This window comes from Leptopilina heterotoma, unplaced genomic scaffold, assembly GCF_015476425.1.
Source record: "Leptopilina heterotoma isolate Lh14 unplaced genomic scaffold, ASM1547642v1 Lhet_6, whole genome shotgun sequence".
Lineage (NCBI taxonomy): Eukaryota > Metazoa > Arthropoda > Insecta > Hymenoptera > Figitidae > Leptopilina > Leptopilina heterotoma.
Window position 1 is genome coordinate 6029208 of NW_025111137.1, and position 13930 is coordinate 6043137.

General features: G+C 26.0%; 1 protein-coding gene across 2 annotated transcripts in view; it reads left to right on the plus strand.

The window, feature by feature from the left end:
- LOC122509163 (formin-2) overlaps window positions 1-13640 on the plus strand; it is a 28310-nt gene extending 14670 nt beyond the window's left edge. For both annotated transcript variants that reach the window (XM_043622986.1, XM_043622985.1), the window contains exons 4-11: window positions 3408-3590; window positions 7353-7522; window positions 7675-8602; window positions 8685-8794; window positions 8879-9163; window positions 9791-10328; window positions 12619-12872; window positions 13119-13640. In XM_043622986.1, the coding sequence (XP_043478921.1) occupies window positions 3408-3590; window positions 7353-7522; window positions 7675-8602; window positions 8685-8794; window positions 8879-9163; window positions 9791-10328; window positions 12619-12872; window positions 13119-13268 (2618 nt within the window). In that variant the 3' untranslated portion in view covers window positions 13269-13640. The remainder of the gene's footprint in view (window positions 1-3407; window positions 3591-7352; window positions 7523-7674; window positions 8603-8684; window positions 8795-8878; window positions 9164-9790; window positions 10329-12618; window positions 12873-13118) is intronic.
- Window positions 13641-13930: the final 290 nt, after the last annotated feature.

Consider the following 13930-nt stretch of genomic DNA (forward strand, 5'->3'; position numbering starts at 1 on the left):
TTAGCCGCTGAAAACTAATGAGATCTAATGTCATCTCATTCCAGGCGTGCTTCTATTTGTTCGAACCACAACGATCGTGACTTTGATGATGATAATAATGAATCACGATGATGATGATGATGATAATTCTAAGTCGTTGTTTGCCAATATAACAGTACTTGAACAAATGCTGTTGTAATATCGAAAATAGCAATGCCTTTTTATGTCATTTCATAGATCAAAAGTATTATTTAAATACAATAAAAACATCGAACTTTCAAATCACAAGATGATGTAGATAAAATTATCTAAATAAAATTTTCTGTATTAGATAATTTTTAAAAAATTATTTAGATTATCTTGTTTAGGTATTGTAAATAAAATTATCTGGATTATCTTGTTTAGATAATCTAAATATAATTATCTGGATTATCTTGTTCAGATAATTTAAATAAAATTATCTGGATTTTCTTGTTTAGATAATGTAAATAAAATTATCTCGATTATCTTCTATAAAATTCAGTTAATTCACAGAATTTTTGACTGAAGCTCGTCTCTAAATCAATTGATTTAGTTTTTTTTGAAATAATTTTCAGAAAATTTTTTAAAACTTTAATTATTACCTATTTATACAAAAAAGTTTATTAAAAATTCGTCTAATATTCAATTGTTTTCAATTCACTACAACGAAATTCCCATGAGTCAAAAGCTATTTTAATTAAATTTCAATATATTCAAAACTTCAACTTTTATCATAACAAAATTTAAACTAAAATGTTTTAAAAAAGTAAGTTCTCTAGAATTTTTAATTAAAATTACTCAAAAATTTAAATTTTAGAAATTTTAGTTTGAAACCTTTTGAAATTTATTCATTTTTAAAAATTGTTACTATAACTTTTCCAATTTTTAATTATTTTTTAGAATTTTTAACTATAATGCTTTTTAAATTATTCAATCATTTTCTAGAATTTTTAACTATAATGGCTTTAATCTTAAATTATTCAATTATTTTTAATAATTTTGTAAAAGTTTTTCTTGAATTTAAATATTTAAAGAAAAGTTTCACTTAAAATTCGTCTAAAAATTCAATTGTTTTCACTTGAAAAAATTATCAAAAATTTTTAAATTGAAACCTTTTAAAATTTAAGTTTTCTTAAAAATTTTTTTCCATATTTGGAAGGGAACGATCTGAAATTTAATTATTTCTACAAATTTCCACTATAACTTCTATAAAATTCAATTAATTCATAGAATTTTTGATACAACAAAATTCCTATGAGTCGAAAGTTTTTTTAAAATTAAATTTCTATATTTTATACCTACCTATTCAAAAATTCAACTAATATCATAAAAAAATTTACCTAAAAAGTTTTAAAAAATTAAGTATTCTAGAATTTTGAATTAAAGTTACTTAAAATTCAAATTTTAGAAAATTTTAGTTTGAAACCTTTTTTTCTTAAATTATTATTATTTTTTTTATAATTTTCTTAAAATTCTTCTTCAGTTTTAATATTTAAAGAAAAATTTCACTTAAAATTCATCTAAAAATTCAATTGTTTTCACTTCAAATTTTATCAAAAATTTTTATTAAAAACTTTTAAAATTTAGGCTGTCTTAAAAATTTTTTTTTATAACCTTTGCAATATTCAATTTTTTTCTAAAATTAATTAATATTCTTTTCTAAATTTATTATTTTTATTCATTTTCAGAAAGTTATCCGAGAATTAATTTATTTTAAACAAAAATTTAAATTTTTTTATATAAATTGCAAATTGCACATGTTTATGGTTTTTTAAAAAGTAATATTTTATTGCAATATATTGAAGAAAATTAAAAAATAAGTCTCAATTTATGAAATTTAATTAAGCGAATATTTCTAGCGAATATTTCTAGCATTTATCTTATTTTCTATAGCTAGTAATTAAATTAACAAATAAAAAGATTGAAGCATCCTATCTTAATTAATTATCTTCTCTAGATTAAATTAATATTATATTTTGTTCAACCAAATAATCAAAATAAATTAATAAAATATCTTATTAAGATTATCTTACCTAGGTTAAATTCTTAGAACTAGATGAAATTATCTTTTCTCGATTAAATTGTATCATCTTAATCGAATTATCTTATCCAGATTAAAATATCTTATTTGTATTAATATTATATTATCTGTATCAAATTATTTTTGCAGATAAAATCATATTATCTGGATCGAAAGTACCTTAACTGTATTAAATTATATCTTAATTGAATCATCTTATCCAGATTGAAATATCTTATCTGGATTAATATATCATATTATCTAGATATCAAATTATTTTTTGTAGATAAAATCATCTCATCTAGATTGAAAGTATCTTAATTAGATTAAATTATTCGAACTAGATGAAATTATCTTATCTAGATTAAATCATATTATCTTAATTGAATTATCTTATCTAGATTAAAATACATTACCTGATGGATTAATATAATATCAACTATATTAAAATTATTTTTTGCAGATAAAATTATCTTATCTGGATTGAAATTATCTTATTTAGATTGAACCATCTTATGAAATGAACAATAATTTATATAAATATACAATTGTCTATATCTAATATTATCTCAATTATTTTTTATTCAGACTATAAGCCGAAAGGATTTTAATGTCTCGTTATAGTGTCTTTGACCTTCACATTGATTTTGAAATTCTCGTGATTATATTTTAGTTTGTCGAGTTAGATTTACTGCAGGTATAGAAAGTTGAAAACATAAACTCCCGTCGTCGTATAATTACCGGAAGACCAATTTTTTGGAAGAGGGTTTCCCCCCTACTAATGCGACAGTAAATAACAGAACGGTACTTGAATTTTTATGGGAAAAGAATTCCGAGATTATGAGATTTCAATTCCAGCCAAGCGTATATATATATATATATATATATATGTACAATAAATAATTAGCATTTAAATGAGTTTCAAGTACCTTTGAAATTTTCATGATTATCACAAATTAAAGAGTAATTATTAAATTCTAAAAAATTATGAATAATTTAAGATTCAAATTATTTACAATGTACCTAGTATTTTTTGAGATTTCAAAGTGATGCTGTAGATTGAAAATGAGAATTAAAAAAAAAAAGAATTTTTTTGAATATATAAACCGGAAAGGTAAACGCCCTTCCGGTGTTGGTGTAAAATAGTGACTCATATTTTTTTCTCAATTTTCCATCTATTGTTGTCTGAATATCTATAATGCAACTATATCTCTATTTGTGACTCATTGAGAACCTTTTGCAGAAATGTTAATTACTGTAAAGAATGTATAGGATTAAAGAGAATTATAAAATATGAACTATTTTTCACTGGGTGAAGAATTTTCTTTTTTAATTTTCTTTACAATTCGCTGTTAATATTGATTTTTAATAATTATTATCTTTACAGGGAATCTGCACTCGAACTCGTCCAGATCGTCTCGAAGACACAGTATCAACGATGACGGAACAGTTCTCAAGAGAGTGGCCAGTCTCACTTTAGACAGGGTCACCCTTGACACAAGAAGCAGTAGCAGAAAGATAAATCTCACACCACAAAAATTGGAGACACATCGATTTGAAAAATTCGAAGGTCAGTTTGTAAAAAAAAAAAAATTAATTTAAATTATTAATAGTGAATTTTTTTTAAATCACTAAAAAATTAATCTGACCCTAGATTTTTAATATTATATCAAAATTGTGGGTCATTACACGATAATTATTTATTTACAAATAATAATTAAATAAATACAAAATTATTTAATAATTAATAATAATTAACGGATTACCATAAAACAATTATTTTTAATTTAAATGATATTTATTTAAATTTTTCCTATTTTTATAATTTTTTTTTATTTTTTTATTTTATTTTTTTATTATTATTATTTTTTAAATTAAAATTTTTAAATGTCCATTTTTTTAATTTTATTAATTTTATTAATTTATGATATAGTAAAGAACAATACCTGATTATTCGACAATTAGAAATTAATCCAATAGATAAAATGAAGCACAGAGACATTTAAAAATATTTAAACCAAAGTTCTATAGACATTGCATTCGCTTATATTTAAAGTTGCACTATAAATTTTTAACCGAAAGTTAATTATAAAGGATATTTCGTTTCAAATGGCAAAGAGTAGATTATTCTTGTTTCATTTTTATTTAACAACCGCGATCTGGCGAACCAATAAAAATACCGTAATCTCGTCAAATGAAGATGAATATATAAAAAAAAGCTCACAGCAAAAACAAAATGAACTCTCATCAACGAATTTTAAATTAAAATTCCAAAAATGACGTCAGAATTTATATCAATTTTCCAGTTATTTTTGATATCATGAATCGATCATTGATAAATAATCCTGATATCATTATAAAGATTATTATCGTTCAAATGTCGGCATTTATAATGTTTCGGAAGTAAAGAAAGAAATTAGTTTATCGCAAAAATTAAAAATCAATTTCACTCTCGATGTAACTGATAATAAAATAAATAAAAAATATAAATAATGCTATTTATTAACAGAATTAAATAATAACCTACTGTAATTAAAAATTTTAAATACATTAAAAATATTTTTTTTTTAATTTTAATTTTTTTTTTAATTTTTCAATTCAATATATAGAAAACAAATAAAAATACAAGAAAGAAATAAATATATACAAAACAATAAATAAAATTATAGAAAACAAATAACTAATTTCGAAAGAAATAGTAATTAATTAGAAAACTGTTGAAATGTGAAAAGAATTAATTGAGAAGTAAAAAAAAAATTAATGGCAAAAAATTTTGTTAAAAATAACTATGATGAAATGACTTCTATATTCAATTGGTTTAAATTCCCTACTCAAGAGGCTTAATTAACTCACTAATCATTATTTTTTTTCTCGATTTCCGTCTATACTCAGAGTGTGCAACCTTGTAAATGACTCGGCAACACTTTTTTTCGGCCCAAAATGTGTTAAACATAATCAAAGATATAATGGACGATAAGTGGTCAAAATTTATTTTTATCGTTTTATATACACAGAAAATATTAAATTGAAAAAACGTGTTTACAAAAATATGTTTGAATTATAAAATTCACCCTAAAAAGGAAGTCGAAATAAAAGAAATACAATACAATTGGAAATAAAAGAAATTAATTTCCCCTCCACTTTCAAAAAATTTTGTCTCGATTCACTGCGGCTTGCAGTTGAAACGAAGCCGATAAAAATTTTGTATCAACTTGGACGTTACATAAAACAGATCCAACTAATTTCCACGAGTGTGATAAAAAATTTAAAGTTAATTTAGTTTAATTTTCATCTACCATTGAGATTAGTCTCGTTAATTTTTTTTTTTTTGGAATAAATTTTAATTTAATTTACTTTTTTAGAAATAGTACGTATTTTAGTTGTGTGTTCAATTTCTGCAATTTTGTCTTGCTTATGTAAGTTGCAATTAGGAATTAATGGCAAACGCCTGTCGAGAGTTATTAAAAAAAACTGTTATTATTTTTATGTAACTATTACTGTTTTTATTTTTATTGCTATTGTTCTATATTATATAGTGCTTAGAAAATTGTTTCATATACAATTGTAAGTTCTAAGGAAGATGCACCACAAGGATCCGAATCGTCATTAATAGTGTACCGCGATTGCTGGTGATATTTTTATTGATTTGAATGGGCGGATTGCATTCGATTCAGTAATGTTGTGAGTTGTCTCTTGTCCTCTTGGTTCAAAGTTGTCACTTGTTATTATTATCAGTTGTTATCCGGTGAAGTGATTAGTTGACTTTTCGAAAAAGTGATCACTTATTTTTAAGAATTAGCAACAATTTTTTTTTTAATATAGTTAATAGTTTCAATAATTATTATTTTTAATAATGTTAATAAAGTTTATAATACAAATTGCTAAATTTTTAATACAAAGTTATCGCTTGTTTTTAATTATCATGCAGGTAGTTTTAGTTTACAAAAACTTTATTTCGAATTAGTAATACTCAAAGTTGGCACTTGTCTTCATTACAAAAGTTATCATTTGTCCTTTTGAGACAAAATGATCATTTGTCTTTACGGACAATATAGACAATAATACTTTGCGGATAGTCAATAAATTTTCCAACAATAATTAATTAATAATTTTCCCTTTCCCACAATAATAGACAGAGTCGTCATTTGTCTTCTCATAGGTATTTCTCATTTTGTCTTCCCTAACTTCATCAGTTTTCTTTTCTATCCAAAATGATCACTTCTTTTCATGAATAACACGAAAAATATATCAAACTTCCTCATAAGATTTTTCAATATCTTCTAAAATTTTATTCTGTAAACTCATCAGTAGGGGAAACTTTTTTATGCAAAGAATTTTGTTTTTTGTGATATTGATCGAAAATTGGAACTCGAATCATATTCAAATCAATTCTTTTTCAATGTTGGGATGAGTTTGCAAATTAATATACGAGTCAGAGGACTTTTTTTTTTAAACGAAAGGAATGATTTGAGAGGCAGGTGGTTAAACGAATAGTAAATATGTGAATAATAATAAATTTTCTAGTCAACAACAGCTTCGAGTCCTCGAGGGCGGGAGCCGGTCTGGGTGCGGTATTTTAAAGTGCTCTTTAAAATCGTCAAGATCGTCTCAAAACAAATCCAATCCGACATTTCATCTCCAATTCTTTAACAGTCAACAAAATTCTCTTCATTCTTTTTTAACCTCGTAATAATTTTTTTTCGATAGTGTTCAGTTACTATTCCGTAAAAAATTGTCAAGTGTCATTGAAAGCAAGAATATTGATTTATCTAAAAGGTTTGAATTTTTAATATCATTTTTTAGAATTCTAATTATAATTATATTTTTATTTTACTAAATTTTCACCGATTGTGCTGATCATCTCTTAAATTTTTATTAAATTATAATTTAGAATTTTTATTTATATTCAAAATATTAAAATTGTTTAGAAAAAGTCCAATAATTAAGTTACGACTTTTCAAGTACGAATTTTCTTTTCTCATCATTTATCATCTTCAGTTGAAGTTGGGAAAAAATTTGTTTCTTTTTGAAATTAAATAAAGAGAGATATTTTATTTTGCTGACAATGGCAATTAAATTTTTACGATTTTTCCAAAGTGTGATGTGACTTATCCGCCATATTTCGTAACTCAAAATCGCATTTGTCCTCCTACCTTTAATTGTTTCGAGAATAAGTAAATAGATAGACGCCCACGTGCGTAATAATCACCGTGTAGAGAAGCGAGTGTCATATCGTAGTAAAACATCTACTTATCATGATGCTCTGTAAATTCAAGTCGCGCAGTTAAGAGACAGCCTTCATTAATTGTTGAATCGCTTTATAATGTTGCAGGACGATACGTTGTGAAGTGGATTACGGCAGGAGTTTTAAAACATCTTAATAAAACAACCCAAATGTCAGAAGCGGAACTAAAGAAAATTTGCTCTGCATTTTGTGTCCATTTAGTGTCGGCTGGAATTTTAAAACCCGCCCTTTCCAATGAAGAAAATTCGACATTCACGGTAAAATTCAATTTTTCTGCTACTTACGATTTTATTAATTCGGCTAATTTTGGTAAAAGATAGTATTTTTGGTAAAGTTGGGAAATGTGTGTCTTTAACGAATATCTGTTGGAAAACTGGTGGTTATTGTTGAATAGTTTATTGTTTTTTAGCCAGATGATATATACTACTGGGCAACTCAGGAGCCGGTCGCTTTCGTTCCGGGTAAACTGAGTCAAGAGTCTTCGCCTTCAGATTCCGTAAAATGTCTACAAGATGAGGTGGACAGTTTGCAGAAGGAAGTGGAAAGACTTCGTCAAATGGAGAGGATCAATCAGGACAAATTACGTTCCACTATGCATGATGCAAAAGAATTATCACTTTCATTAAGGCATCAGATAGAAGAACCTAGTCATCAAAAACCAGGAGCTGAAATTTCTCTTCAATTTTCTTTACCAGGAATTGGAAGTCCACTTTCTCTTCAGTCAGTTCCTGAGGCGGACAGTCCTCCCCCAGTGACAGGGGGACGACTTCCAACCGTGCCTGGAAATGAAGATGATCCTCCCTCCACAATACCTGAAGTTGATGGTTCATTCTCAGGAAGTGAAGCAGAAACTTCTATATATGTGGCTGGTCCACCACCACCACCTCCTCCTTTACCTCAAGTAACAGGAGCACCTCCTCCTCCACCTATGCCTCCTCCTCCTCCTCCTCCTTTACCTGAAACAATAGCGATACCACCACCTCCACCTATTTCTGGAATAATAGGAGCACCTCCTCCTCCACCTATGCCTGGAGTAACAGCAGCCCCTCCTCCACCTCCGTTTCCTGGAATTGTCTGCCCACCACCTCCACCTATGCCTGGAGCACCTCCACCGCCTCCAATGCCTGGAATGTCAGTTCCACCACCACCACCACCACCTCCCGTGCCTGGAATTGGAGGAATTCCTCCACCTCCACCAATGTTTGGAGCTGGAGGACCACCAGTTCCACCGCCGCCAATGCCTGGATTAGGAGGTCCACCACCTCCTCCACCATTTGGAAGTCCAGCGCCTTTTCCAACACCCCCTGCTGGAGGTTGGAATCCACCAAATAAACCAGGTTAACTATTTTTTCCTACAAACGAAAAAGAACTTATCCCAAAAAATTCATCTTCATTAATTGACAAATTTCACCACCACAGTGATGAGGAAGGAACTATTAAATCCTGAGGTTCCAATGAAGCCTCTCTACTGGACCAGAATTCTCGTGCAAGGTGAAAAAGTACCACTCGATAGTCCAGAATCTCCAGAGGTGAATTCCAAATTCTAAATTCTAAATTCATACTTGTGAAAATTAGTAAAAATACTTTTCACCAATATTTTGTTCTATTTTCAGACTCCACTCTGGGTGAATCTGGAAGAAGACAAGGACCTAAATATCAAAGAATTCGCGGAATTATTTTCACGACAAGTCACTGAAAGAAAGCCAACAATGAAGAAAGATGAGACCGTCAAGCAATCAAAGATACAGCCTGCTAAAATTTTAGACTCCAAAAGATCCAAGATGGTTGGAATATTGGAGAAAAGTCTTCATGTCGATTTTAGCGAGGTGGAGAATGCGGTTTATAATTTGGACACAAGTGTCGTGAATCTCGAAGCTCTTTATCAAATTTACGAAGTCGTGAGTAATGGAATTATTTTATAACGTTAGAAAATAAAACAACTTGCCAAACAATCTTTTTTTGAGCACATTACAATGTGTATAATTTTCAAATTGCTTCTATTTCTGAAAAAGAATCATTGCTTTAGACTTGACTATAGGTGCATAAAAATTGTATACTTAGAAACGTAGACTAGAATTTAAAATTTGAAAATGGCGGACCAAACATGGCGTCAAATATGAAGAGAAATTTGTAGGTTTTGGTCACTTTATTTCAAAATACCAAAATGTTATTGAATACGCCTAAATTTTGTTACTCCAGGGTTTTTGGGGTCGCTGATTACGAATTCGATGTTGGTAATCAAAAAATCAAAATGGCGGATCCAATATGGCGGACAAAAGTTTTAAAATTTATTCAATTAACATTAATTTTATCAGTCGGGGATTTTCGGGTTCGCTGAATACGAATTCGAATTCACGAATCTGGCTGAAAATACTCACTTAGGGATTTTTAGGGTCCCTGAATCAGAACCATTGATCAAAATTGAAAAAACTAAAATAATTTTGACCAAAAATTAGGATTCAGCGACCCAACAAACATACAATATGAAAATATCATAAAAAAATAGTAATTTTACTCTTTTACAGAGACCATCTCCAAAGGAATTGGAAGACATTGCAATGCATGAAGCTGAGCATCCTGAAATTCCACTTGATTCACCGGAAGTATTTTTAAAGCGTCTATCGGGAATTCAACATTTTACCGAAAGAATAGCGTGTCTGATGTTTCAAATAGAATTTCAAGATGCAATATCATCAGTTTCATCAAAATTGACAAATCTCCGTTCACTTTGTGAATATATGAAGAATTCGAGTTCATTGAAAAAAGTCATGGCACTAATACTCACTCTCGGCAATTATATGAATGGAGGGAATAGAATGAGGGGTCAAGCCGACGGCTTCGGTCTCGAGATCCTTGGCAAATTGAAAGATGTCAAGTCTAAAGTGCCTGGAGTGACCCTCTTACATTACGTCGTGAAGATGAAATTAACACTTAAGGGAGATTACACTTTTGATGAACCGTTACCGTTACCGGTTCCAGAGCCTGCAGACGTTGAAGCAGCGGGTTCAATCAATTTCGAGGAAATTTCCAAGGAATTGGATCGCCTTGAAAGAGAATTGGATGGTATTGTGAAAAATAAAATTTAACTACTTACGTAATTTAAAATTAATTAATAATCGTAAAATAGTTACTAGACTACTAATATTAGCAAAGACTACTGTATTAAATAATTTTCTTTTTATCGAAACAAGATGAAAATCGGTTTATCAAATAATATAATACTTGACAATCACTTTGTTCTAAAATCAGGGCTCGAACCAGTGAAAGTATTTAAAAATAACGAACTTTACGGACCAATGAAAAAACAATGAAAAATAAAAACTTCAAATAATATAAAAAAAAATTCAATTAAACTTTTTCAAAATATAATTATTTCTAAAAATTTACGCAATATTGCATTTAATATTTATAAGTATTATCAAAAATTTTAACTAAAATTCATCTTTAAATCAATTTTTATTAAAAAATTCTACTAGAATTAAATTATTTAAATACAAAAATAAATAATTTATTGAATAATTGAATGTATATAATATAAAAAAAATCCAATTAAACTTTTTCAAAAAAATTTATTTCAAAATTCAATAATTTCTAAAAATTCACGCTATAATGCTTTTGGTATTCAATTTATAATGTAAAATTTTAAATGAAATTTATTTCTAACACATTAACATTATAGCATCCAGCCCCTCAATTACACTTTTCGAGGAATTCCATAAAAATTGTATTAAAAATAATTGAAATTCAGCATTGAGTTTTATTATTATTGAAAATAATTGAATTCATGAAAAGAATTTAATTTGCGAAAATAATTAAATCTTTGTAAAAATTTTATTATTAATGATAATAATTTATTGAATTATTTAGAAAAAATTTATAAAAAAATTAGTAAATAATTAATTTTCTTAAAAATTTTTATTATTTTATGAAAAAAATTGAATGTTTGCGTAGAATTTTATTAAAACTTTTTTAAATAATTGAATTCTTTCGGAAAATTTTATTAAAATAGTAAATATTGAAAATCATTGAATTAAGAAAAATTTCTAAAAACAATTGAAATTTTGACAAGAATTTTTTTAAAAAGTTTTGAAAATAATTGAATTCTTCAAACGAATTTTATTACATTTTTTCAAATGATTGAATTCCTCTGAAAAATTTTAAATTATTTAGAGAATAATTCTAGCAAAGGATTTTAATAAAATTTTTGTAGATATTTGAATTTTTTTCAAGAATTTTTAAAAAATTTAAAGGAATAATTCAATTATTTTGACTAATTTCATTAAAATGGTACTAGAAATAATTGAAATTTTACGATTAGGTATTTATGAATATAATTGAATTCTGAAAAAGAATTTTATTTTTTATGAAAATAATTAAATGTTTGCGTAGAATTTTATTAAAATTTTTGAAAATAATTCAATTCTTTTGTAAAATTTTATTAAAATAGTAGATTTGAAAATCATTGAATTGAGGAAATTATTTTTAAATAATTGAATTTTTAACAATAATTGTATTAAATTTTTTGAAAAAAATTGCATTTCGGAGAAGAATTTTATTATTTCTAAAAGTAATTGAAATTTTGACGAGAATTTTTAAAAAATTTATGAACATAATTGAATTTCTGCGAAGAATTTTATTATTTATGAAAATAATTTATTGAATTCCTAAAAAGAATTTTATTTACAAAAATAATTGAAGAATTTTATTATTTCTAAAAGTAATTGAAATTTTGACAAGAATTTGTTTAAAAAGTTCTGAAAATAATTGAATTTTTGTAACGAATTTTATTACATTTTTCCAAATAATTGAATTCCTGTGAAAAATTTTATTATTTAGGAAATAATTCTTGTAAAGGATTTTAATAAAATTTTTGTAAATATTTGAATTTTTTTCAAAGATTTTATGAAAATTTAAAGAAATAATTCAATTATTTTGACTGATTTAATTAAAATGGTACTAAAAATAATTGAAATTCTGCGATTAGGTATTTATGAATATAATTGAATTCTTAAAAATAATTTTATTTTTTATGAAGATAATTAAATGTTTGCGTAGAATTTTATTAAAATTTTATTAAAATAGTAGATTTGAAAATCATTGAATTGAGGAAATTATTTTTAAATAATTGAATTTTTACCAATAATTTTATTAATTTTTTTGAAAAAAAATGCATTTCGGAGAAGAATTTTATTATTTCTAAAAGTAATTGAAATTTTGACGAGAATTTTTAAAAAATTCATGAACACAATTATAGATACTTTTTATCAAATTTTGATATTAATTTCTATTATTTTAATTTTGAAAAAAATTATGAAAATACTGGAAATACTGAAAATAATATTTTTAATTATAGGTTGTAGGAGAAAATGTCATATTGTCGTTGAAGGAAATCCCAAAAATGCAGGACCATTTAGGAAAAAAATGGATTCGTTTTTAAAAGAGGCAGTGACTGAATTAGCGAGTGAGAAGAAAAGTTTACAAGAAGCAAAAAATAAATTTCGAGGTGTTATGTTATATTATCAATACATTCCCAAAGGCTGTACAATCGACTCTGCCGATCCTCATGATTTCTTCATGCTTTGGCTCTCCTTCTGTCAAGATTTTAAGGTAATTAAAAATTATACAACTGCTCAATCTTCAAATATATCTACTAATGATAAAAAAATAATTATTTTTCTTGCAAATTATTATTTTTTTCATAAATTGTACTTAGGGTTAGAAATTTCTAGTTTTTTTTCAATTAAGTGCAATTTTTTATTTGTAAAATGAAATCAATAATTTTTTTATCCCTAAGTATTTCATTTTATCTTTTTATTAAAAGAATATTTTTTAATAAATTAATTTTCTTTTCAGGATATTTGGAAAAAGGAGCAGCAAAGAATAAGAACTGAAAAAATCGAGCAAGTACGACAAAAGTATGGAAAGAGGAGAAATTTCGAAGTTGTGAAAAAAAGTGAAACTGGTTTAAAGGCTAGATTACAGAAATTAACGTCAAAAAGATGAGACACGGTGTTAATGTTTTCCTCTCTTTTTCTTATTAAAACTAAAATTGTTTGTGATATATTTATAGTTTTTATAGTGTAACATAACTATTTGTACGTAATTTTTTTTTTGTACATATTTTGTAAGTTGTATAATATTTTGTGAATACTATTTTTTTACTCTCATTAGTGGAAAGAAAATTGAATAATTATATTATACATGACATTGTAGGATTATGTGTTGTATTGTTTTTTGTTATTTGTAAATATAAAAATATGCATCGATCGTTTATTGAATGTTAAGTTTAACGCACAAAAAATCTATAAAATGTAAAATAATCATTAATCATTTTGAGACAAATAATTAATAATAAAAATCATTTTTATAAAAAAAGATGGTTATTTTTTTAAAACTTTCTTCATTTATCTCCCCAATTTCAAATCAATGTTGATTAAAAAATTTCCATGACATTTGTTATTTAAAATAAATCTAAAATTTTAAATTCTCAAAGGGTAATTAAATTTTCAAAAAGTTAATTTTTCGTTTTCAGTTGATAAAATAACCTAATGGATGAAATTTGATATTGGGAGTACCTAAATTATTATCAAAAAGAAAAATGCATACGCCCACTAAACAGCTTCATTTTGAACCCCACAATTTGTTCCAGGCATTTTAAATCTAGT